The 26,368-nt window shown below is 41.3% G+C and overlaps 1 protein-coding gene across 1 annotated transcript in view; it reads right to left on the bottom strand.

Annotated features, from left to right (window-relative positions):
- syne2a (spectrin repeat containing, nuclear envelope 2a) overlaps positions 1 to 26,070 on the bottom strand; it is a gene marked incomplete at its 5' end in the record, with an annotated part of 78,272 nt that extends 52,202 nt beyond the window's left edge. The window contains 40 exons of the mRNA XM_080491082.1: positions 881 to 1,196; positions 1,303 to 1,481; positions 2,422 to 2,713; positions 4,394 to 4,501; positions 4,755 to 4,960; positions 5,404 to 5,607; positions 6,005 to 6,106; positions 6,184 to 6,351; positions 6,856 to 7,014; positions 7,132 to 7,282; positions 7,383 to 7,541; positions 7,790 to 8,703; positions 8,788 to 8,938; positions 9,092 to 9,252; positions 9,349 to 9,469; positions 9,554 to 9,669; positions 10,521 to 10,830; positions 11,608 to 11,774; positions 11,889 to 12,047; positions 12,366 to 12,500; positions 12,857 to 13,306; positions 13,661 to 13,819; positions 13,974 to 14,141; positions 14,298 to 14,393; positions 14,812 to 14,922; positions 15,033 to 15,232; positions 15,332 to 15,428; positions 16,075 to 16,228; positions 16,353 to 16,465; positions 16,554 to 16,718; positions 16,828 to 16,965; positions 17,059 to 17,172; positions 17,817 to 17,917; positions 18,096 to 18,295; positions 18,588 to 18,784; positions 18,868 to 18,960; positions 19,050 to 19,127; positions 19,219 to 19,314; positions 22,073 to 22,134; positions 25,998 to 26,070. Coding sequence (XP_080347208.1) covers positions 881 to 1,196; positions 1,303 to 1,481; positions 2,422 to 2,713; positions 4,394 to 4,501; positions 4,755 to 4,960; positions 5,404 to 5,607; positions 6,005 to 6,106; positions 6,184 to 6,351; positions 6,856 to 7,014; positions 7,132 to 7,282; positions 7,383 to 7,541; positions 7,790 to 8,703; positions 8,788 to 8,938; positions 9,092 to 9,252; positions 9,349 to 9,469; positions 9,554 to 9,669; positions 10,521 to 10,830; positions 11,608 to 11,774; positions 11,889 to 12,047; positions 12,366 to 12,500; positions 12,857 to 13,306; positions 13,661 to 13,819; positions 13,974 to 14,141; positions 14,298 to 14,393; positions 14,812 to 14,922; positions 15,033 to 15,232; positions 15,332 to 15,428; positions 16,075 to 16,228; positions 16,353 to 16,465; positions 16,554 to 16,718; positions 16,828 to 16,965; positions 17,059 to 17,172; positions 17,817 to 17,917; positions 18,096 to 18,295; positions 18,588 to 18,784; positions 18,868 to 18,960; positions 19,050 to 19,127; positions 19,219 to 19,314; positions 22,073 to 22,134; positions 25,998 to 26,070 — 7,143 coding nt within the window. The remainder of the gene's footprint in view (positions 1 to 880; positions 1,197 to 1,302; positions 1,482 to 2,421; positions 2,714 to 4,393; positions 4,502 to 4,754; positions 4,961 to 5,403; positions 5,608 to 6,004; positions 6,107 to 6,183; positions 6,352 to 6,855; positions 7,015 to 7,131; positions 7,283 to 7,382; positions 7,542 to 7,789; positions 8,704 to 8,787; positions 8,939 to 9,091; positions 9,253 to 9,348; positions 9,470 to 9,553; positions 9,670 to 10,520; positions 10,831 to 11,607; positions 11,775 to 11,888; positions 12,048 to 12,365; positions 12,501 to 12,856; positions 13,307 to 13,660; positions 13,820 to 13,973; positions 14,142 to 14,297; positions 14,394 to 14,811; positions 14,923 to 15,032; positions 15,233 to 15,331; positions 15,429 to 16,074; positions 16,229 to 16,352; positions 16,466 to 16,553; positions 16,719 to 16,827; positions 16,966 to 17,058; positions 17,173 to 17,816; positions 17,918 to 18,095; positions 18,296 to 18,587; positions 18,785 to 18,867; positions 18,961 to 19,049; positions 19,128 to 19,218; positions 19,315 to 22,072; positions 22,135 to 25,997) is intronic.
- Positions 26,071 to 26,368: the final 298 nt, after the last annotated feature.

The raw sequence follows: 26,368 nt of genomic DNA, 5'->3' as shown, positions 1-26,368 counted from the left end.
AGGTTTTGCTGATCTAAATTTCTTGTTATGAAGAGAGCGGGTTTTTTTTTAAATAAGGAATAAACATATTGATTTCATAAGCTGTTAACATTTTTAAATTGCACTCTGGGAGTGGCCGGGTGGTGGTCACAATCATTATCCAACTTTCAAATAATTCTGTCTGCAAGAATAAAACTGCATCAATAGTTGACACTGTGTCTGCTCTGTCTCGTAGTATAAAAGCACAAAGAAATAAATAGGACAAGGAAGCAGGACAAACAGACAAGCTCTCCTAATGGTGCAGCTTCACCCAGCTTCTCATATTTCTTCTGGTTGCATCCAGTTCCATACCAAGTCTGGACTCTACAGACTCCAATGTCCAGAATCTATTCCTTACACAGTATCACAGCTCTTGATCTCCAGTCCCACATGTTCCTGCTATAATGTATCATGCTGCCATCCAAAGCATTCAAGATGTAGCATTTTACAGCCCTTGAATAGCTTCAGAATGTCAACATCCAGCGCCTACCAGCTGGCCTGTCATCGACCGAGTTACTGTTGATTGAGCACACGTCTCACTGGCTCAAATGTTTGGTGATCGCATCCAAAACCAACATGTTTGTCATTTATCAAAGGCCCCCAAGCTGTTGTTATGCAAAACTTGGAGCGTAGGAACCGATTACAAGATGTTCCAATTATTTTTTTAGTCGTAATTTATATTTGGAAATAAACCAAAACAAAGCTTTCGTATATATTTGGACCAATACTGAAAGACCAATTTACAACACAGCATTTCCACACAACTGCTGGCAACTTCAGGAGAATGCCCCTCGGTATAAAATACTTTCGGGAGTCCTCGCAAGTCTCAGCAATCTCTTACATAATGAAGCTCATCTTTTACCTTCAGCTTGGCCATCAGCGCTGACCCGTGGACGTCGAGCTCAGCCCAGGAGGAGTCCTGCCAGATGCTGTTACCGGTTCGCTCTGCCAGTTCCCTCCTCCGTTCAGCCAGCCCCGCTAGAGTTAATTGCAAGGAATTACATTCCTCCAACAGTTTTTTGGGAAGCCGGCAGGGTTGTGTACGCTCAGCGGTGGCAGGCCAGGGGAAGAGGGCAGCAAGCGTCTCGGTTTGGTGCTGCAGCTCTTCCACTCTTCTGCAAGCCGCCTGTCTTTGGGCCAGGTAGAGAGACACAAGCTCTGGCTCAGCTTTAAGCGCCCTGCAAGGAGAGAGATTATATTCGTTTAAAAATTACTTATTTGAACACTTTTTCTCTAGTAATCTTTTTTTTTTTTTTGGGAGTACTATTTACTTTCTCCACTCACGTGTAATAAGGCTCAGTTGACTTCAACAGGTCCCTCCACTGCTCCTCTGTTTTCTGAATGGTTGCCTCCACTTCTTGTTTCAGCTCATCTCCGTTCAACACTCTGTGGCTCAGACCTGCTCCGGTGACTCGGAGCTCCTCCAGGCGAGTCTCCCCCTCGGCCGTGGCATCAAACACAACCTAAAAAAAAAAAACCCGTATATTCTCTGATGTTGCAGACGGGTACAAAAACGATTCAGATTGCAGGAGCATGGACGTGACGAACCGTCAGCCTGAGCCTGCTTTTTGAACAGAACCAACTACGGCGCAAGTAAATGGACACTCCTTAGTTTGGAACAAGTTTGAACAAATGTAGACAAAAAGAAGCAACCAGCACCGCACCCTCATGTGATATGACACACTACTCTGGCCACTCCCATCTTATAATTACATAAAAATGAAAGGATAAGTATCCAGGATTTAGACACATTCACTTGTAAAGTGGCAGACGGCCTTCCGCTCAGTGCTTCTTCTCCAGTCTCCAAAGGGAACCAATAATGGTTCTTAGACAATACAAAAATTAAAAAGAGGTCCATACTGACCTTTGTCTTTTCTGTGCTTCCTTACAAACATCTACGTGCTCATCCATGTCTAAGTGGAGCGGCTCCCCAAGCAGTTATACAAGGTTCACTCCTCATTTAATAGCTTATTGTAGACTAAAGACCACAATGATTGATCCAGCCTCTTTCAAATAATTCAAATGAATTCCTGCAAAAGTGTTTTTTAATAATATTGAAATGCATTTTCTTATTGTGGACTGCCAAAACACAAACGTTGAGCAAACCTCCCTGCATCTCACGACATCGTATCTATTAGTTAGATCCTTTTTTTTTATGAGGTTGTTAATTTATAGTGTAATTATTTTATCCTAGGTATGTCATTTAATTGTTACCTGATCTGCTAAAGCACTTCCAACAACACATGTTCTTTAAGGGTGGACTATATAGTACATGAAAAATATTTGACTCAACCTCAATCTCATAAAAAAACAAAACAAACAAAAGAAAACTGCACTGGTTGGCACTACAAATTACTAAATAGGTAGATTCATTTGTGCAGTTTTTAAGTAACATTTTCTTACTTGTGCAGAGTGAAGTTTCTGCTCCACGGCAGCCAGGAATCTTCCAGCAGGTAAAGAGTCAGTGATCTGCCTCAGGTGTCTGACCCATGACTGAGTCGACTTCGACAAAGTTGAGAAGACGTCAAGGTCCCTGCTGACAGACCGCCGCGTCTCTTTTGAGTTGACAAGTATGCGAGAGCGGAAGTGGTGATATTGTTTCAGTACTTTGTCGCTCTCTTCTAGCAGTGCCACTTGCTGAAGGTTGCTGCTTTGTAAAGACGCCTTGTACCGATGAAGAAGCTCGGTCCTCGCGCTGCAAAGCATAGAATTCAAAGAGAAGTGGCCATCAGATATTTGGGAGAGAAAGTATGTTATAGCATGCTAAAGATTACACCACCGAGTAGCTCCATGTTAATATAGAAATCAATCCGGCTCCATATCCCCCTCCGCTACACCAACCACCTCCATATCCTCCGTCGCTCCATCCATGAATCATCTCTGAGGTCTTCCTCTTGTCCTGCCTGGCAACTCCAGCTCCAACATCCTCCATCCTATGTGTCCAATATCACTAGTCTCCCTTCAACTTCAAAAGGCTTCACAATTGTATTGCTTTTTTTTTATGTAATAAATATATTGTAAAATAAAAATGTGTTTAAAAGTACCAGCATGTTTGATTAAAGAGAGATTTCAGTGTCTTTACATTTCTATTCAAACTGCAGACTTTATGTGTACCAATATAGAACAATATATAAACCTGCAAACCTGCAGATCTCAGACCGTTTCCTGACATCACCCAAACCACAAATACATTCTACCATAGCAAAAGAGATGTCTCCTTTTCATCTACAACTACACCGATTTGTGTGAGGATTCCGGATTTATGTATAAAGATATATATTAATTAATCTCAAACTATCAAATCTATACTTGTAAATTCCTCTGTCAGCATGTATTCATTCTGAATGAAATTGGACTCCATAAAAACGAGGCTTCGCAATTGTAAAAAAAAATGCCTCCTTCTAAACTCGAGGACAACCTTGTAGCTCATTTAATATGTATTCAGATAAACTTCACAAAATTCACCTGCACAACGTTTTATATTGAAATATAACCCGACATACAAGAGTAAAATGCATGAAACCGTCTGAGCATATGATATACATTATAATAGCTGCACACACCTGCAGTTATCAATCATGGGAACAACCAAAAGCGTTGAAGTGAAGTATACGTTGATCTTTTGTGCGGCTGATGCACTCACGTGTAAGCGTGAGTCAGTCGCCCGGGCACATTATTCAACCTGCAACATTCCTGCCTGCTGGTGATCAGTCAAAATCACAACACCCACAACCTGCATGCTGTTTACACGAGCTTGACATTCATTGTTAAGTATTTTCTCACCATCTGATCTCTCATATGTTCCTCCCAGGAAACCCATAGGAAACCCTCAAACACACAGGGAAAACGTGCAAACTCTACACAGAAACACCTGGTTCGTAAATGAAGCCATCATTTCTTCGTTGTGATGTGGAGGTATTGTTTCATGTGTCGCACCTAATTTAAAAAGCAACTTCAAGAAAAAAACCGGGTCGCACAAATTAAGAATGACACTGATTTTATTCACTCTGCATTATCAGATTTGATAATTGTTTGATAACAATATGTGTATGTGTATATCTTTGTGAAAATATCAAACTGGATCAATACCGAAAACATTTGATGAACTTTGTGGAAATTACTTCCCATGGCCCACTTGCAATACCGCTACAAACCACGAGAGGGCCAAAGCCGGCATATAATAATAAAATTACATCTTTGTATCACTACTATTACTAATTCTAGCACTATCAAGATTGCTGCTCCAGCCTTTCTCCCTTTCTCCCATTTTTTGAGCAAAATAGAATTATTTGAAATTCTTGCATGACCAATTCCTACTACTTATACTACTACAACTTCCATAAAGAATTACAAATCAAACACTACATGCCTTTACCTTTGCTGCAGCGTTTCCTCTTTTAGGAGGTGAAGATCGTCACCCTTCTCTGCTCTTTCCTCCGCAGCACACAACCATTGTTCCAGATCCTCTTTCTCCACTTGCAGTCTGTGAATATGATGTTCGTATCACAAACGTGCATCATAAAGTGGCATTACTATAACTATATATGACTGATAGTACTAGATAGGCGTAAACAAGGTGCAATTTGTTATGACAGATGAAAGGGATAAACACCACACAAAAATCTCACTCAAAAAAGTAGGATTGAAACACTTTCTCAACAACATCCTATTGTTAAAGTTTTATCGATCTCTACATGTTATTGAGCTCCCTATAAATTGTTAGATGACGGGCGTACCTGTCGAGATCCTGGATGTTCCTCTCAGTCTGGTCCTCCACTTCAGAGAAGAGCTGCTGGGACTTTCCGACTTCCTCCCGCAGCAGGGCGCCGCTCTCAGACAGACCGTGAAGGCTCTCTGCTCCGGCTATGGAGGCCATAACTTGCACATCCTCCAACAGACTCTCCGCCTGCTCGTCCTGGCCGTGGAGCTGCCAGCAAAGCTCCTGAAGAGAAGTGTTGTGCAAAGTACTGAACATTACTGCTCATTTACATCTCCACAAATAGATAGGTACTTTGGAAATCATTGACAACGAAAATAAACTATAACGTGCGATTGTTATTGCTTCTTGATGGAAATTAATAACCAAGAACATACAGACAGCTCCAGTAAAGATGAGCTAATATTTATAAACTAATCATAAAAGTATTGTGAATACTTCCTTTAGTTTTGGTAATGAAAAGGAGTTTAGTAGAATCGTAAGTGATGGGAGAACAGCTTTAATGAGCGCTGTACAACAGTAGAATGAATGATGGTGCAACCTTTTGAAACCCAAACATCATAAATCTCTTTGTGCTTAAAAAAAAGACACTGAAATAAAAGCAATCAAAGAAAACAAAGTAAGTAGTTTTATTTAAGATGAGAAACGTATCTTATTTAGGTACTTACCTTAAGTTTTGCTAGTATTGTGGAAACATCTGGGCCTTTAAGATTGAGGAGGGAGTCCTGGATCTGCTGGAGGCTCCTGAGACACTCTTCCATCCTCCCGTTCATTTGTTCTTTGGTGGCCACCATCTGCTTGTAAACGTCCTCTGCTTCAGAAACCAGCTCCTTCAGCTGCTCCATCTTCTTCCTGATCTGTGTCTCCACCACCTTGACAGAACAACACCAAGCACCTTGGCTGACAATGACACCCTGTATGTGTCTTTCAGACGTGTTTGTAGAATACTAGCTCGCATTCTATCAAATAAATGTAATGCTCAGGGTGAAAACCTTCACATCAATTCAGAGTTATAGTCTTCTCTCCTGATTGAAGCCACAATTAAAAACAGCCCATAAGAGACTTAAAAACAAATCAAGAAATTAAACCATAATGTTTATCATTTATTCCTCCTTATTCAGATAAAATAGATTATATGACAGAGAATCTAACATAGGCTGGAATCCAAAATGAAAAAATTACTATACATGTTTGCACATCAGTGCATCTTTTTAGTATTTCAACCTAAAATATGTTCATCCTGAACAGGAAAGTTTACGAGAGATGTACCTGCAGCTCCAGCGGGAACTCCGAGCTCTGAAGCAGCAACTGAATCTCAGTGGATCTTTGGTGGAAACGCTGGATATTCTCCTCCTGGGTCTCAACCTCGCTCTGAAGACAGCGTGAGGAGGGTTAATGTTATCCCAAGCAACTGCAGACATGTGGAGGCCTGAGATCAGGAGTTTTACCTGTAAAGCCTTGATTGCATCCTCATCCTGAAAGGAAGGACACTGAGTGAAAATTGCGAGGTTCTCATCTGTCCAGCTCTCCACTTCTGCACCCAGCTGAAGGACCCCGTCCCACGAAGTCAAAGCCAGATGTAGATTCTCAAGGTGGGAATCTGTTCTTTCTGATAGCTGTAGAACAAAAAAAAACAGGCATTACAAAGTCAACGTTATTGAATTCTACATAATTTACTGAAGTATCAATAACGGTTGTAAGCACTTAGAGAAGTGGAGCTAAATCTTACTAGTTGCCACTTTAAACGGTTACTTTACGAGTTAATGTCGGTAATTCAAGGAAGTTACATTTATAGCTTCTTTTTTTTTTTTTTTTGAGTGGTGGAGTGACTCCATGAGTAACTCGGGAAAGATGTTAGGAACATGTGAGAGAACAAAGATGATAAACAACTTAAAGTGTAGGAAATTCTCGCTGGATGTAGAATACACCTGATGCCAGTGAGATGATTCAGCGACAGTTTTGCTGTAGCCAATGTTTTTACCAACTTACTCAGAAATGTAAAAACTAGACATTAAATACATTATGACAGGAGTAAGGAATGACCTCACAGTCAAACCACATTAGTCCCTTAAAAGACTACAAAAGAACAAAATAAAATGATGTGCAGTTACTAAACTTACATCCAGCCAGCGATCCATCAGAGTATCTGCTTCATTCTCAAACGGGACCGAGGTGCAATCAGGTATTTGACGCAAGTGAGAGTGAAGCTGCCTGCAGACACTTCGCACGGCCTCTATGGCGTCCCCGAGGCCATTTAGCTCGCCTTTTGTTTCCTGGACCTGGAAAATAACACTCCTTCTATTAACAATGACAGTAAATCTAAAAATGCACTCAGCCCACGAATCGGTACGCGCATCAATGTGTCTTTGTCGCTAATGCTCAGCAGAGTGATGTACCTTGGCGTGAAGTCTCTGCAGGTTGTTTTTGCCCACGTAGGAGGCTTGTTCACCGATGGTGCTCTCAGCTCTCTGCAGGGTCCCACTCAGCTCAGCACGAAGGCTCTGAAAGCTCCTGAGCAGCTCTCTGAGGACACGACACTGATCCAGCCTGGATGTGATCAATGAAATAAACACATGTATCAAAGCTCATTAAGTACAACAATTGCTGCAAAACTACAACCAATGATAAACACACTGCCTGCCTTTACCGTTCAGCCACAGCTTTTGTTGTCTCTTCCCACACGTCCTCCACTTCCCCCGCTTCACTCTCATCAGGTAGTTCTGACTGTGAAGAGGCACCTCGTATGTCCTGGACCTCAGACAGGAGGCCAGCGAGAGCTCTCTCCAGCTCTGTCAAGGCACGGGTCCTGCAGATCATTCAAGAAATAGACAATGCAGCTATTTAAACTGGGTATAAAGAAGTAGTAATCCTGGATGGTACAGCGGTACAGTGCTGTTTGTTCAATGAAAGCACTTTAGGTTCTGGTCATGGGAATTTTTTTTAAAAATGAATATTTTTCTTATGCATATTTGTCTATCTCGAATTGATATGTATATATTATATTAAGATCGAAATCTCTATCAGTTTACATCCTTCACTTCAGTGCTTTTTTACCTCTGTTGCAGTGCAGGTAAAGTTGGTTCATGCAGCCGCAGCTGCTCTGCTGCTCCCTTGGTCTCCCTCAGCGCTGCTAACAAGGCGGCTTTCTTCTTTACCAAAGTGTCCCTCTCATCCTCCTTCTTGACCTGGCTGATCCTCCTTTGTCCCTGGTCTTTGGTTTTTAAGACATCCCCTTCAGCCAGCCACATTTGAGCTTCGTCCTCTTCCTCTGCTTGAGATTTCACATCATGCTCTCCTTCCAACCTGCTTCTCTTGGCCTCCAACCTCAACTCCTCATCTGATGTACTTGATGTGAGAAGCCTCTGTGTCACAATTTGCTCTGGTGAGCTACGCAGAGTCCTTGTCTTGTGTAACTCCGCGGGAATAGACTCTTCTTTTTTATGTATTTTATCCAATTTCTGAAGAAATATCACCGCTTCGCTCCGTTTCTTCTTGGCACTCATCAGCTTTTTGTCCATCTCCCCAATGTGATTGGACACACACTTCAACACATCCCGGCATGTCACAGTCTCACCGTCCACAGTCACAGTCATCCCCACTGCCTTCAAACTGCTGTCAACACCATCAGCTTGCTCTGCAGCAGCCTGCAACCTCTGCAGAGCCGCCTGCCAGGAATGTCTTTCCTGTTCCCGGTCTGCCTCATTTTTCTGCCAGCCCGAGTCCTCCTCTGCCAGCGGGGTTGGGATCTCAGCCTCAGCCTCTCGCACTGTGGCCAGGAAGCAATCCAAAGCGTGAGCAGCCGACTGAACTTTCTCCAGCCGCTGTCTGAGCTGTTCAAGATGATGGACACTATTGTGGAGTGCCTGGCGGAGGGATGAAGGGGAGGTGGCCTCCGACACTTGTCTCTCCTCTGCAGCACTTTGTTGTGGTAGCTTTTTCACCTCAGCCTGCAGTCGGTCATTCATCTCCTGAGGAAGAAATAAAGCATTAATCAGAAAAATGTGCACAATTTAGGCTCCAATTAATTGTATCAACAAGTAGGCATACAGCACCTTTAAGTCGGACAACATTGTCGGATCAACAAAGGTTAAAGAGGAGACGTTCACAGGCTCACTGATAATCTGGTTCAGTTTCTCTGAGATCAGCAGCCTCAGATCATCACCAGACTTCAGCAGGTGAGCGACACTTTCCAACGACACCATCCTGCTCGAAACACCAATGTTTTTGTTTTTCATGAAATTAGTTTTAAATTTGAACAATAAATATCTGACTACTAAATGACTTGCATGTGTTATGTTCTGTTTTAGGGTTGGTTCTAAACGTGCACTTCGATAAATGATCAAAAGGTTGTTGTACCTGGTCTGTAGAAACTTCTGTTGCTCTCTCCACTGCTGAATCAGCTGTTGTTTGACTTCACCTTGATCTTGTTCCCTGGTCATCAGCTCTGAGACCTTGGTGAGCTGCGCATACTGAAGCTCAACATCAAACCAAAGCGCCTCGGTCTCCTCTTTTAAAGTCTGTGTAGAAGTCACACTAATGATTTCTTTTCTCATGCTGACCCTGTCGGCATTTCAACTGTCAGAGCTGTGCTTATTAATCAAGTTTCAACTTGCCTGTAGCTGCTTTATGTGATTCTTCAAGGAAAGGTTGGTGACTGGGTCTGAGACGAGCTGCTCCAAATGTAAGTTGTTGTTCTTGAGTTGACGATGAAATAGTAAGCAGGACTCTCTGTACCTAGAACACACATTCCCATATTGTGTTAATGTGACATTCAATGTTTGTACATGTAGTGTGTGGTAGAATCTGACATAATGATACCTCTTCAGTGGATCCTGCTCAGACAGGTGCTCCTCCTGCGATGGGGCAGCCGTCTCTGGGATGAGGGTCCTCTCCACTTCCTGTTTGGTCTCCACAGTGTTGCTCCTGACAACTGCCTGCAGATGAGAGAGATGCATAGTAACGGTCCACTGAGGAAAGGAGGAAAAGACAGAGCGGCGCTCTTATCCAATTATGGAGGATTAGTGTCCTACAGCTGGTGCTGTGGCTTGTGCAGGTCATCCAGAGTCACTAACACTCCCCATCAGGACGGCTGCTTTAAATGCAACGTACAGAGTAAATAAGATCTATTCAAAGTGATTAACACGTGCAAGTGTCACGGTTTGATTAATTGTCTTTCTCCCAATAGTAATGTCACATGTAGCTTGTGTGGAGTAATAACAGATAAAACAATCAAAGTGTAGGAGTGCACAGCTAAAGTTTTTAAGTGAATAAAATATAAATTAATACAAAACTGAAGAGAAACACTTTTGTGAGTTTTTTGGGTGACAAATAGCCTTTTAAAAAGGCAGAAATTAGCACACTGATAAATGCAATTCTGCTTTGTTTCTTTTTTGACGGGATATTAATCACAAAGAAGGACAATGTGTGGCATAATAAAGCCTTTGGTTTTAAACTAAATTTAAAAAGAGCAAACAAAGAATAGGCTACGTGTGCCCAGTAGTTCAGCTGCAGTTAAATATCTACCGGGTCCAACTTCTGATCTGAACTCATCTAAACCAAAATTAAATTAAATAAATTAATTGTATTTTAAAGTGGAAAATTAAAATGCATGCTTTTTGTTTCGATAAACCTAATTCATAACCATCCAGTGCAGAATTATGCTGAATTAGTGGCTCCAATTCTATACATTAAGTAGTGACATTGTCAAAGTAAAGCTGCCATTCGTCTCATAATGCATTAAAATACATAACAGTGAATAATCTCAGCAACTGTCATCTCTTCATACCTGCACATGACTTTGGGTTTGCTGATTGTTTTCTGCGTCCAGCAGACGAGCTTTCAGCAGCTGCTCTCTCGCTCGCAGTGAAGACTTCAGACTTCGCTCTGGCCCACCGCCTGGGTTATGTGCGAGGTGGTCCTCCCTCTGATCTTGGATGTCCCGAACCCGCGATCGAATAACATCACCATGAAGTCGCACGGGGGATACCACAGACGTGATGTCAAGGCTTTGTTTCAGGGGTGCGTTGTTGTCGAGCTGCGAGTCCGCCGACATGTCGGTCGCTCCCAGCAGGGTGTTTCCTCTGAGCTGCTCACCCCTGCTGAGATAAGAAATGTTCATTAGAGACAGTCAGTTCCAATCAGTCCGTCCAAAAGGGCATTTCTTTAAGAATAATAGACGAGAAAGATTTCAGAGGGACAATTGCTAAAAGAAAATCTGTATGCTTCACTTAAGTCAAGAGAATTCTGATGCAATAAACTATCTGTAATGATAGTTGAAATGGGAGGTTTTCAAATAAATCTGACAATCTTATTTTTCTTTTTTCTTTCAATTAACAAGCATGACCATACGTCCATCCTCTACACCATTTTGTTCTACTCAGGGTCGCAGGGATCAAAACACATTTACAACCTGGAGAGGTCACCAAGTCCATCAAAGGGCAAACAAACCTCACACATCCTGTTCTGATCCACGAATTCTAATAATATGCACACCAGAGAACATGTAAACTCTACTCAGAAATCATAATATGGAGTTTGGAAATTAGCTGTAAAATATACCAGAAATCCTGTACATATGTACAAAACCACTCTCCAGACAGGGTAAAGAGTTTCAAAGTAAAGCCACGACATTAAAAAAAAGGGCCTCCATTGATCAGTGCTGTGGAATCACATGTCTGACAAAACGTTAACTTTAAAATCATCTATAGCAAACCCATATCACAAAAAATAGGATGTTGGGTCAGATAACAGTAAATATAAATGAAAATGAAAAGCTGCTGGACCCATAAACACAGATCCAAGATCAAGCTTGAGGAAAAAACCACACATGAGGACGGGAGTTTGTTTCCTTCCCAGTATTGGTGGTATCTTACCCTTCAGCTGGCAGCGCGGTGAAACTGGCTCCTGTTTCTCTGACTTCATCAGACTCTCTCAGCTGGTGTGACGCAAAGCGGGAGGAATTACTCGGGGTCAGTGTTCCACACAGCTCGCTGAGTGACTCCTCGTGTTCCTCAACAGATGCGGCTCCTTCACTGACAGCCTGAGAGAAACATGAACTATTAAGACGCTGAAAGCAAAACGGCTTCAGTCTGCGAGTTTGTCGCGTAGCAGAGTTAGACGTTAATGTCATGTTGTGCAGTCTGTATGCAAGTACCTGTTGCAAAGGCTGCAGAGAGCCGTGGTCAGTCTGGTCAGTAGCTTTACCGAGAGCGTTAGTATGCGTTTCACACCACACAACAGAAACTGACTGCTTCCTTTCTCTAATCTTTGACCACACCTGAGGAATAAAGTCAGCCATTTCCCTCCGTACACCCTGGGAGTGACAAACAAGCACAAACTTACCACTTAAACATGTTAGTTAAGAGAGGAAGTGATACATTAATTTGAAGACTTCAAAGGGTTTGTGAGTAAAACAGTCAAATAAAATAATTCACCCCAGATGTTATACAGTTCTTCAGTGTGTAGAGTTACAGTATTTCCCTTATTTGTATTATTGGGCACGATGCTAATGTTCATCTCACTAACAAACTTATGTTAATTGTTGAGTTAAATCTTTTAAAACACAATAAAAACGTTGTTTTGAGCTTCTTCTTTTTCTCATCATGTCTGTGCCCTCTTCCTCCCGTCGTACCTCCCACTGTTTTCTGACTGAGTCAGAGAGAAACATCAAGTCTTGAAGCTGAGGCCCGGAGCAGAAGGCCCCAAAACCTTCCACTGCACCCAGGAACTCTTCAAGTATGGCAGGCTGCAGAATTTTTAATGCTTTCTGTACAGAAAAAAAAACAAAAAACAACAACATACAAAGCTGGACAAATAAGCAGACAAGCCTTGCAGCAACACAAAACCCCAACACCACAGACCTTCAGGGAGTTTTTCTAAATTCAGAGGATGAATTTCCACTGTTCGAGGTCTGCATGTTGCAGCATGTCAAAGCAAAACCCTCATATCAACATGCTTCTGTTTAAGGCATTCAATGAGCAACGCAAAGTTTGAAATGACCTTCTTGTAAAAACTTTAGGATGAGAAGATTTATTTAGTTCTTATTCATTTACAAAGATTCTGATTGTGTTCTTCATTTTATCACCAAAAAAAACAACCAAAACAACAACAAAAATACTGTACCTGCTTCTTCTTCGCTTGTGACTCTGATACTTCCTTTCCACCAAATAACTTCATTGCTTGCTGGATGCGTCCCTGCAGACGATATCTGGCCTTCTCCAGCCTGCTCTTCGCCATTGACTGGGCTTTTGAATGAACTTCACTGCGAATCATCACCGGTGGCTGTGAAGACGTGTCACTCGGCTGCCCTCCTGTTCGCTGGGTGTGCTTGAGCTTGTCGGTTGATGTGGGTTTCTTTTGCTTTGTGACAAGACCTGCTTCGTCCTGAGGGAGAACTGGAGCTGATGGATTCTTTAGGCCAGCAGGAGTCTGGTGTGGCGCGGGCAGAAGTTGATTCTGTTGACTGACGCTCGAAACTTGCTCAGAGGATTGAGAAAATAACCGAGGCTGCATCAAAAGCTCTGACTCAGCCTCTTTGACATGCGGTCGTACAGGTTCCTTCCAAAGCTGGGACTTCGTTTGGATTACCGCATGAGTTATAACTATGTCTTTGTCATGCTGTGTGCTCCTCTGTTGTTTTTTAGACCAACTCTGGGGACCTCTTGTCCTTTGTTGAGGGGAAAGTTGAACCGGAGCCAGAGTTTGCTGCATAACGTTCCCGATCCGCTCTACATGTTTGGTTTTGGCCACAACAAGTGATCCTTTCTCGAGCTGTTTTGGTGTCTTGCAGAATGACTCACCAACTTTCTGCTGTTTTAACCCAACGGAACGAAACATTTCAAGAATTTCCTAGACAAATTAAGAAATATACAATAAGTATACATATGATTAAAAGTGAAAAATGTACATTAGATGGATTTACTTCACCTGGGAGTGGGAAACTGCCAGCGAGAGCCTCTTCTGTATGTCCGATGTACTGAGGTACTGCAGAGGAGACGTCTTCTGCACTTGTGTCACAAACTCCTGCAGATCTTGTCCATCGGCTGCAGCCTGGTGCATGAGCTGCAATCCTCGAGAGACCAGCACCTAGAAAGTGGAATGGCCAGTATAGGTCATTCTGAAATCTGCAATATGTGATGTCAAGCATTCAAATCAAACCGTATTGCTGCACAGTTTTAAACAGTCAAATCATGCTTTCTATTTCCCCTGAACTCTATTTACAACCATGTTTTATGCTGACTTTAGCTGAAGGCTCCAGTGGGGAGTGTCCTCTGTGTATTTTCTCCTTCAGGTGGTTGTAAAAGTCCAGGGCGTCTGTGCTCCAATGATCCAGCTCAGCCAGACGGCCTTCAAGCTTTGACGCAGCCCGCTGCAGCTCCCCACACGTCCTCTCTGCTTCAGAAAGCGTCTGCAATAGAAGTACAGCACATACATTAAGGCTAAATACTGTTCTTTGTTTGTCTCAGCAAATAAGGCCAATGTTCACCTCAGCACTGATTAAATACTTGGAATTGCATTTGGTTAAAAATGAAATAATAAAGTAGTTTTGCATCACTGTGAGTACCGATGGAAGAGTTTGCAGCAGTTTTTCTGTGTGACTTGACTCTGAGGAAGGGCTGGAAGAGGACACGTCAACCTCCGCCATCTTTTTACTCAGCAACTGATAGAGTGGAAAAGACAAAAGTAAAATAAGCAACTAGACATGTTTCTCTCCATCAGTTCAAGCATTTAAAATTTGGATTACCTGGAGTTTCTGTCTGGTCGCCTTCAGTAGGACTGAGGAAACCTCCATTGGCTGCCTGAGAAGACAGCTGGCTTCCTGGGTCAGTGAATGCACCATCTGAAGACATGAATCTCCTGCGCTGTGATCTGATGAGACAGCCTAAGAAAGAAAATCCTACATCTCAAACTGTCCTAATTGAATTGTTAGTATATTGTATTTCATATTGAAAATAAAATAAATAACCAAAGAATTAGAATAACACGGTGGGAAATCAAACATCAGTGTGGTTATAATTTAGGACAATGATACTTACAAATTTGGTCGTCTTCATGCATTCTGCCCACTGCATGTTTACTTTGCTGAGTTGTTCAGTCAGAGTGAGACTTGTGGAGGTTTCGGTCACTTCGATGAGAAAGTTTCCCACCTGATTTAACTGAGCTTGACACGACGTCCACTCACTCATATCCTGGGGTGTTCGAAAGAAAGAAAAAAGAAATGAGGTTCAATCTGAGACCAACTTTCTCCAGCTTCGTGATATAAAGCAACACATATCCAGATGAAACGTGTAGAGGTTACCTGACATGCCCCAGCTGCAGACTGGGTTTGTAGACTGTGTGCCAGCCACTCTTGCAGAGAAGTAAGGCACTTGTTGTAAGTCCTCCATGCAGATGTCGCCCTCTCCAACGTCCTCCTGCTGGCTGTCACAGCCTGTGTGACCAGTTCAGCTTCTTTTTCTGCTTCTTTCACTTGACGGGTAACAAGGTGGTAATCGTCACCTGGGGAGTAAAGATCAAAGTCCTCTCAAATGCACTGATAAAGATCAGCCACTGGCCGAGGACTTTGCATTTGACACAGAACTGGTAGAAAGCCCATACCAAGCGCTGCTTTGCTGGTGTAAGTCACCGCCTTGTCTTTCAGGTTCTGCAGAGCGTCCATCAGAATCATCACCAGGTTTTCATGTTCAACAATATCCTGGGAAAGCAAATAAAAAAAAATTAAAGCACCTCAGACTTTTTTTTTTTTTCAGAAGAAATAATTACAAGGTACTAATCAAAGGATTGGATATTTCAATTTTGATAACTTACCATTGTTTTCTAGATTCTTGTTAGGTTAGTGAGACACATTACATCTTAATGTCAGATATTTCTGTCAATGTTAATTAGTTGTTATATTTTAACCTGTCATGTGACACTTATTCAGGTACATTAAAATAAAATAAAAAATCACCATTTTGGTGGTATTTTAGGATATTTCATTATTTCCATCATCTTTTTTAATAATTTGTAACAATTCTAAATTGATAGATATCAACATATATAATCCCATAATATGATTTATTAGCATATATGAACCCTAAATTGAACTAACTAGAGTTTAAAAGTTTAAATAGATCATGCAAGTATATGTGTACTATGTAAATAATGAAACATGGATTTGCAATTTGACTAATTCACATTTTAATTTATTCCTAATTTGCACTTTTATTTTAATTTTGAATCCCGCGACTGTTCATAATTTCCCATTGTTAGTTTAAAAGGAGTTTGACAGAACGTGAAATGCCCACTGTAGTCACTTGCTTGATAAAGGTTCAGTGTTCCTCTTTCAGATTTGCACTCACCAGCCAGTCCTGCAGAAGAAGATCTGTGGCCTCCTGGGACTGATAGGGAGCTTTCCAAGACTGGACCTTAGCTTGGATGCGTCTCAGGAGATCCAGCATCGTATGGCGGAACTCTACGTACTCCAGCTGGATTCCTTGATATTTGGCTGTCACTCTGAAGGTGGTCAAACTGTTTTCCCAATAAAGGTGTTTGTTTTTTTTAATTACTTCAACCACAATGCTGCCAACCAACATTTGGCTCACAAATGTAGTTAATGAGCTTGAACAATTGAACCTACCGTCTTTTTATCTCATCAAACTTTTCAATTGGCACAACCTCATTTCCAGAGTCATTTATGTTCTGGTAAGTGTCAAGGATGTTTTCATAATGGCCCATCTCCTTATTTAAAGTCTGTTGAAAAGAGCAGTCACTTTAGTGTCGTGTCAGTGTTTCAGGACATAAGATCAAGTCTGTTTTGGAGCTTGAAAAGAGAAATAACCTTCAGGGTGTCTTGTTGAGCTCTTGCTGCTTTTGCAGCATCTGCGTGATCCGTCACACCTTCACTTTTATCTGTTAACCCCGCCTCTGCTCGCTGCAGCCACACAACTACCGAGTCCAGGGGATGAGGAAGACTCAGGTCCAGGTCAGATTTACACTTTTGCAACTGAAGGATTGAACATACACACGTACAAAAATCAACAGAGATTTGCTACACAGAGTAATTCAATATGGATTAAAACATAGTGACCCAGTTACAAGTGTGAATTCCTCACCTCTTCCTCCAGACAACCCAGCGCTGCCCTGAGAGTGCGTTCCTCTTGACGCAGCTCAGGGTGCCGACTGAGGGAAGCAAGAAGGGTCATCACCGGTCTCCTCTGTTCAGCAAAGGAACCGCCAAGGCTCTGAAACACCTTTTGAATCCAACGCAATGCTCACCTTCAATCATTCAATAACAAAATAAAGGAAAACAATACTGAATTTTTTGTTTTGTTTTGTTGATTTACCTGATATTTTTCTGCGTAACTTGATGTCTCTGCAGCTGCCCGTGCCTCCGACAGTTCCTGATGTGCCTGCTGCAGCCAGCATGTCACCTGCTGGGCTCGCTCACTTGAAGAAACCTAAATATCAACAGTCCATACCATCATTAATTGCCATTCGGTCACGAATGTGAGAGTCCAGAACAACCATGGCCAGACACAGACAACTCTAACAGCTATCTTTAACTATGTTGCAGAGAGAAATATGAAATCTACATGTTACAAACATCAGTCCCATATATGGAAAAATAGGTATTGTTAACGACTCATTGTGTACCTGCTGTAAAGATGAAATAGCGATTGCTGGAGTGAAGTGAGTAGGCAAATTCACAGGAGAGAAACTGGAGGGTTGAACCGAAGGAAACAGCTACACCACCACCAGATCATGAGACGAGAAACAGAGTTGAAGGAGAAGGAAATGAAGATCATTGATGAGCGTTGATTTCATGCAGGAAATGATTGAGGAAAAGGTTTCTACAGTTCATACACTTTGAATTATTTCAACCTCAAAACTCTTAAGCAATTGTTCTGAATGATTGGTTCATGAAGCAGCTTTGTGGACTTCTGTGTTTAAGTCACTGGAATCAGCATCATTCAAAATTCACTTTTATAAAAACAAACAAAAAAACAATACTGTATCTGTTTAAAAAACAACCACTGTTGTGCACAGTAGAAAAAAAGCAGAAAATGAATATATGATAATATCAACTGATTTATTTGCTAACCTGCAGATGATCATCAGGTGCCGGCATGTCATTGGAGTACTGCAGAAACTGGGCCACATAGGTCATAATGGACTTCTCATCAGGGTCATTGACATCAACATCTAAAGTCAAAATAAATTAAATATTGTTATTACTTTTCAGTATGTCCGAATCACTAAACATTTTTTCAGTTGCAAAAGAGTACAGTACGTTATCTCGTACGCACAGTACCGAAGGCAGTTTTTTGGTTTAAGATGACTATAAAACAAACTCTGAAACAAAATTTAAAGTCGTGGTCACCCTGGGGCTCCAGCAGGCGTGGTATGTGGAGCTCTTGCTCAGCCAGGTGAAAGGCTTCCTCCAGGTTCTCCTGGTTACTTCTGCTCTGCACCAGCAAGAGATCAACCAGCTGTGGTCGAAGAGAACACAGGATAGCGAGGAAGGCCTCGCCACTTCTCCAGCTCGACTTAAAGTTTTTCACACTGATTGAACAGTGGACTCTGGAAGGAGAAAGGCAGGCACAACAAATACAACAAAATGTTATTTGGTTCCAGTTTGATTCCAGAATTGAGGCCTGATACTGTGCTTCTTCCCATAGTCCCAAGACAGGCATGGGGAATTCTTGTAATGATTCGCAGCACATGACCTTGAAGAATTTTATTTTCTATATGTTAAAAACACCTGCAGCAGACACAGAGAACTGGAGGTCCACAGGTCACATGTAGCGCAGTCCCCTAAACATTAGTAACATGCCTTTGTTATGAATGCTGAGATGTTGACACAGGAACTCACTTTTGGCATTGGTCCCTGACCCACATGAGCAGGGCCTTCTTGGCAGATATACGGAAGCGTCTGTGCAGAGGAGAGGTCCGACCTGCAGGGACTGGACTGGAGGGGACGGAGCCTCCGGACCAGGAATCCAGGCTGGACAGGGAGTCCAGGGAGGAATGACGAGAGCTAAAGGAGAGGGCGTTGGCGAGCTCCTCAATCTAAAACAGACAGAGACTCAGTCTCTGATTTATTTTCCCTGGCAGCACAAACAAAACGAAGTTCTCACTACACTGGTACTCACATGGCAGTGAAGGATGATGGACCATATGAGACCTAGGATGATGGACGGTCGGCCATCGATGATGTCTGGGATGTTTATGTTCACCAATTTGATCTTCAAAAAAGCATAGCAACAATGTTCAACACTGTACCGATCCATACGCTGGAGTTATGGTGTCTACGTTTGCTTATGTGTAAACATACAGACTTTTTCTTGAGAAAGTTCAGTGCTGTTTCAATATTAGCCCTCTGTTGGAAAACTCCACGGCCTCTTTGTCTTTTCTGTAAAGAAACAGGTGTTAGAATGAGCTGGACAAACAAAAATTTTATATTTTTTAACATGTCCTCAGCAGGACGCCGTGGTCAAACTCACCATCGACTGGCCGCTCATCACTTCCAACAGGTCGAGCAGCTGTGACCCATCTCTCAGATCGGAGAAAAGGTTTGATATAAATGAGGGAGGGCATCTCTGCAAGAATGTAAAAACAAAAAGAAATGATTTTACTGCAAAAATACACCCTGAACTGATCAGGCCATCATTGAGCAAACACAGAGACCATCACACACACTCGCATTTACTGCTGTGGGGAATTTAAATTCATCAGTGCATGTTTATTACTGTGTGATGGACAAAGAGTACCTGGAGAGAACCCATAAATCATGTAACATCCACAAGTATAGGTTCAATTTCACTTGAACCATTGGTTCCCTTTGAAACTAAAGCTGAAGCGCTAAGCACTACACGAGGATATTGTCCTTAAGTGTATTCATCATTGAAATTAGTAGTTGCATCCATCATTACAGCGTGCAAGAGGAAAGGACTCAACTCTGACAAAGACATAATGTGCAAATTTACAACAGGATGTTGTTTTTTTATTTAATAAATGGCAAAACTGTTTGGTAAGTTGAGTAATATCTATTCTATGACTCTATTCCATCACAGGGTAAACACTGAGAACACATTCACATTCACACCTATTTTAGCAAATAACTTTAAACAAATGCTTTTGGACTGTGGGAGGCACGACCTGAAGATAAATCCATGCAAACTCGGAGAGAACAAGCAATCTGCACAGAGAAATGCTCTCAAGCCCAAACGATACATGAATCAGCTACAGTCTCACTATGGGGTGAAACTGATAAGCACTACACGACTGTGTGGCTCACTACAGTAAAAAAAACCAACATATTTTGATAAAGGAGGAAATCCATGCATGCAAATGTAGAACATGCAAACTCCACACAGAAAGTCAGCAAAACCAGATTCGAACACCAGGTATAAAATAGAACATCCAGTGTAATAACACCGAGTCACAAAGGATTTCAAACTTGATGTATTTAAAACAACAACAACAACAACAACAAGAAAACGGAGAAAAACAGTGGCAAAGTCATTTTGTGAATACCAAAGAGCGCAATGAGTGGGAGCTCTGTTCTTTAATCAAGAATAATATAATGTCTGTGTATGTGTATCAATACAAAAGGGCAGATTCCAGTAATTCTGTAATGGCCCTATTTTACTGTCATTACATAGTGATGTATTCATTCAAAAACCTATTTTGATTAAGGCTTTATTCTAAATTAAAAAAAACTGCAGACAGCATCAAGGATGTGTCTCTGGCGAGGGGTGGTCAGTTGGCCCCGACCAGTGTGACAGATGGCACGTTATGAACGAATGACTTGGGCGTCAGAGCAGTCATATGGACGTGAATGAGGTTATGAAGCGGCTGCTGGGGTCGGATTACGGGCTGCTCCGCTCCACTGAAGCACTATTTATACTTTAGGCCTCTGTTAGCTGAAGTCCCCCCCCCCACTAAGTTTCAGTGTGAGCTGCTTCACTGCTCTCTGACCTGTGAGTCAACATATTTCACTCTACACATTAGATCAACTTCACTAATCTCCAACTCAAACACAGCCGCACATGATGCATGTCTGCTGTGTTCACGTTTTTAGATATGATTTAAAGGTTTACACTCACTCCTGTGAATGTTACAGTATTTGCTAAAACACATGGGCAACACATGCATCCTGCCTGACCGAGAGACTTTTAGATTAAGTTTGTAAAGACAATCAATAAACAATGTTTTTCTTATAAACAATGATCCTCTTGTGATCTCAATGTATTTGAATCGGGTCAAGTGGACTTGGTCATGTGTCTTTTAGAAAATGTTTCTTGGTCAAGGGAACAGCATGAACAGATTAATCCACTGGGGCAAAACATCTTCCACAACATGAGACCAAGTCTACTTGACCTGATGATATTGCTCCGAGATGCCTCCTACCTGGACAAATAAAAACGTGCTTCAACAACCTCTTCCATTGAGGGAGAGTTTGAAACAGCAACAGGCCCACTGGTTTAGTTGATCAAGTAGATCAAGTGTAGAAAACAACATAATTAATGGTGCTTTACATGTTATTTATGTTTCATTTATCTTGATGTCTAATATGCTTCGTTTTTACTATCATCTTACATATTCTCATCCAAGTGTCACATTAATAAATTATTTAAAAATAATAATAATTTGCATATGTCATGTAACAAATATAGTAATAAGGAAACTTGAAAATAAATTGAATGGTGAGGAATGATTAGATTTTCTTTACATGTTTTAATATGTGATCCTGCAGACATCATTTTGTCACTTTTTCTTGGTAGATTTTGTTTTGCTTTATTTCTCTTGCCTTCTTAATGTGCATGAATGCATCACCTATTTAAAATCAGCGGCACTTCATCAAAATATATATTTTAAACATAAAATCAATGCTCTATTTGTGGGGGATGGTTAACGAACCACAAAACATTTTTAAAGATATCACCTATGACAGTATTCCCTTTTAAATTGCAGTTTTGTAAAGCGTGGAAGAAGTTAAACGCTCATGAAACTTGTTTTTTATGACAATGATTGTAATGATTAAACTTATATAGAATTTTCCACTGCTTCAGCGACTCGCAGTGATAAGAGGCACCGTCCACAAATTCACACACACAACAATGGTGTCAGCTGCTGTGCATTTTGCTCGGTTTGGAGTTCAGTGTCTTACATTTCAACATATAGGTGTAGATGGGGGGGAGAAACTGTAATCTTCAAATTGAGATGACAACTGAGAGGCAAACTACCAACTTAGCCACAGTCCAACCTAACAGGTTAAAAATCAAGCTCTCCCAAACATAAATACATGGAAGTTATCCGGCAAACACTGCATTTACTTATAGTATTCTGACATACCTTGGCAAGTTGAGCATTTATCCAGTTGGTAAATGTCCTTTTTTGAATCTGTTCCTGTTCCACTGTCAGAGAAATGAAAAAAAAAAACAGAAATAGTTTACTCACAAGCAAGCTGCATCTTAGTGTTGGTAGGCTTCTTATAAGAGAAATAAAGTAATTAAACAGAGACAGAGGACCTCAATGCACGACCAGGTTTAAACCCAAAGTGATGTTTATGCAGGATAAGGAGTAAATACACTTACAAAACTAGACGGCTTAAAACACATTTAACCAAGGATCTCTACAGCGATTATAAACAGTCGCAACAACAGGAAAACTGCAGGGATCAAATGTCCGGGTAACAATGTAATATAGTCAGAGAAGAATCACAGAGCAGCAAGACACAAGAGACAAGAGGAAAGAGAAAATGCACATGAAAAAACATCCCATACATGTAATACAAAAGCAGGCGTGACCGTGATATGAATACATGAATGTGTACAAACAAAACCATGGACATAAAACCATAGTACATAGACATGACATGCGACAAGAACATGGCTAACAAAACCAGCACCATAAACAACTAATATAACACAGGAACCAGAAACACAAGGAACCATGAGGGGGTGACAAATGAGGGAAGCACATGAAAAACATAGGAGACAGGAATATAAAACTAGGGCCATTATAAAAGTGGTTAAAAAAAACAAAAAACAGATTTGCAGAGATAAGCTGTGCACACAAGTTGAAGTAAATAGCTTTATTTTTAACTCAAGCTTGACTGAATACTCTCGATCATTTCACCAAATGGAAAACACTTGATTAAATACATTAGATTAGTTACAACAAAAGTGAGTTACCAATAAATACATCAAGTTTTGATAGAAGTAACAGAAACCTTGATGTGTGCTGTCGGTGCAGGCAGGCCTGACTACTTACCAACATTTGAAAACCGCACAACTTTTTCACCCTCCATTATTAAAAGCAGCAGTCAATAAACCCGTGTATAATGATGAAGGACACACAGACAACCAGAGACATCTTTCGTCTTTCCCCACGAGACACTTGCCGACTGAAAGGCTTCTTCCTGGAGCTAAAGTGAGTGGTGGGATCTGGCTACAGGATGGGACGGCGTCCAGGACAGCGAAAGACATAGATACTCAGACACACATACACACTCACTGTAAATATACACAGAGACATGCTCACAGTTATAATGAACACACACACACACACACACACACACACACACACACACACACACACACACACACACACACACACACACACACACACACACACACACACACACACACACTTTGGGTGTATGACTCTTAAAGGGTAGTAGACCACATCTCAAGCTCCTGTTGCCAAAGCAGGGATTTCTTTTCTTTTTTTCTTTTTTTTTTACTATAAATAGCATTTGTGATACAGTAACATGAACATGATGAAAGACTTTAAACTATATTGAATTAACTTTGTCAGCTCTTGCTTAAAATTGTTGATACTGAGAGCATACATATATGGTATAGAGTCACTGCAAGCAGTCATCATTGGCTTAAAGCGGTTCACTACTTACAAAGAAAATCAATACCTGAATCCATCCTAAATAAGGAACCATTCTTTGCCTCTCAGTTCTGAGAGTTTGAGTTCATGCAGTTAATAAATCACCCATCCAGATGTGTTTTTTTTTTTCATGTACACTAAACAGGGTTGACAAACTAGCACCTGAGACAATCAATGTGTAATATAAAAATGATCTGTCAAAGAGCATCCAAAAGGCTTAATATGTTGTCTTTTTTTTCATGGACTTGCTCACTGATATCAACCCTGGCCACGAATCTGAGTCAGTGACTCTGCTGTTTGTTCAAGAGCCTGCCAAGGCAGGCAGTGTCTGAGCATTTTAATCACTGAACTCCACCCAAGTTACCTGGCGACCTTAATACAAACATCACTATGTTTAAGCTCTCATTGTAAAACGCCATCAATCAAAAGGGCTTTCTTAGGTCAAAAAAAGGTTACAATTGTTTTTAAGAAAAAAGGATCATTTCAAGTCCTCCCCTATTAAAATGTAGTTGTTACTCTCCCGTGGTGTGGTACATGAACAGGGCAGAATATTGCAAGCTCAGCATCTGAAGCTAGAGGACTACTCATTGGGTGAAATATCTATGTGCATAGCCGAAATCTAAGTTTAAGGCGACGGGATGCCGGAAAAGGATATAACACGTCAAATTTAGTTTGATCTCGTCCTCATCCAAAAGTAAACTCATGTCGGTGTGGTGTAGAAACTTGAAGCCGGCATTACATCAACATTAAAGGAGACATATCATGCTTTTAAATCCTTCCTTTTTACATATAAATCATACAGTTGTGGTCTATACAACGCGAAACTGCAATGCTTGGGTCTGAATTCCTCATTATTAGAGCTCCACAGGCCCCTTTTCAACCCCTTTTCTGATGCGCTTCTGAGAGCAACTCGTTTTGGGGCGGTCTCTTCAAATGCAAATGAGACACTTCATACCCCGCCTCCTCTCCAGGTTGCAGAGGTCACACTCGGTTCAACGTCACCCTGTTCGGCCATCTTTGTAGTTTGATAGAACAGATACAATTATCTAGCGGCGCAGAAACTTTATATTCACACATTATTTACAAAATGTCAACAACGGAAGATTTGTCCATCCAGCCATACATGTTGGAGCCAGAGTCGGACCCGGCGGAGCGAGATGAAAATGACGATGATGCACCTTCAGAACAACGTCTTCATATGGATGTAACGCAATGGTGTGTTACTATATTTACACTAACTTCTCCATCCATGCCCACTACTACAATACTGCCTGTATTACAACGACTATTTAACACAGAAGTTACATTATAATCTAAAACGAGCACACAGCGCTAACATATGAAGACGGTGCAACTGCTAATGCTAACAAAACAATGACAGGGACGTCTTATCATCACACTTTTTAGCGTTATATACAGCTTACCGAAGTGCTCTGTTCGTCGTCTCCATAGATAGAAGGAACTGACCGCTCAATCAGACCAAGTCTTTCGGCAAATCCTTCTTTATACTGGCGGAGGTTGCTGAAGTAGTCGTCCTTAAAGTGCTTCGCGCACACAAAAATGACCTTACCCACAGATGTGGGTACATTTCTGTGAAAAATAAAACTCAACCAGGCACTTGGAAAAGGTTCTGATGCTGGGAGACGGTGTAACGAAGCTTGTGGGTTACTACATCCAACAACCGAACATTTCGACTTATCCTCTCGTAACTTCGGTTGGACTACAAAATCGCAGCGAGAAACAAAAATGGCGGATTGCTCGAAACGTCGATGTCCTAATTTGGCAGTTCCGCTGAGAATACTGTGACGTCATTGTTCAAAAAACGTAATAGAGAATAGAAAAATCGAAACCGATCGCAAAATATGACCAAAACAGAATATAAAGATATCAACGGAGCACCTGAAGAGACTACTTTGAACTTTTCTGTACTTCTAAACACTCTAAATATACACCAAAATGCATTTAAGGGCTAAAAAAGTGGATTTAGCATGATATGTCCCCTTTAAGAAAGGCCTCTGAGTGAAACGAGAAATGAAAGCATAAGAAATAAATCAAAATAATTACGGCAGCGAGTCAAAAATAAAATGCCAAATAAATCTCGGCTTAACACTGACAAGACAGGCATGATGAACCAAACAATTAATCTTTAACCGTATTTCTTTTTTTTACAATTCAGCAGTTTATGTAGTTTAAACATTTAAACGCATTCATAAGGATAAGAAGCAGTGTTAAATACAAACAGCCTATCCTAATATGTATTTATTTCCCCTCAGAAGAAGCTGTTTTTGATTCCAAGATGATCCCAGGGAGAATGTTGGCACCCACGTTTCCCCACTCATCACACATCGCATCTATAAAAGTCCAGAAATAGTCTGACCTTGGAGGAGCATGTGCACGTTGTCGATATCCAATGGAATTCCTCCGTCTTCTTCTGCTCCACCTGAAGCCATCTCGACTCCAAGTACTGCGCAAAATCAACCTCAGGAAGCTCCAGGAGACAGATTAGTAAATCATTCACTCAACAGAAAACCACAGCATACCTAAAAAGAATTTAAAAACACACACACACACTGAATACTGCAGGGATTGTCCAAAACATCAAACTGCCTGCACAGCCTGATTAATCATATCAGGCTCACACCCACACACACCCTCTCATTACTGTGAAGACACAGGCACACACATGCAGACGCTCCAATAAAGAGCTCAGAGAGGTGGAATAATAGCAGTTCAGAAAGAGCCACAGTG

This window comes from Lipophrys pholis, assembly GCF_963383615.2.
Source record: "Lipophrys pholis genome assembly, chromosome: 21".
NCBI classification, from domain to species: domain Eukaryota; kingdom Metazoa; phylum Chordata; class Actinopteri; order Blenniiformes; family Blenniidae; genus Lipophrys; species Lipophrys pholis.
The sequence above is the reverse complement of the archived record's forward strand: the minus strand, read 5'-3'. Positions and strand labels throughout refer to the sequence as shown.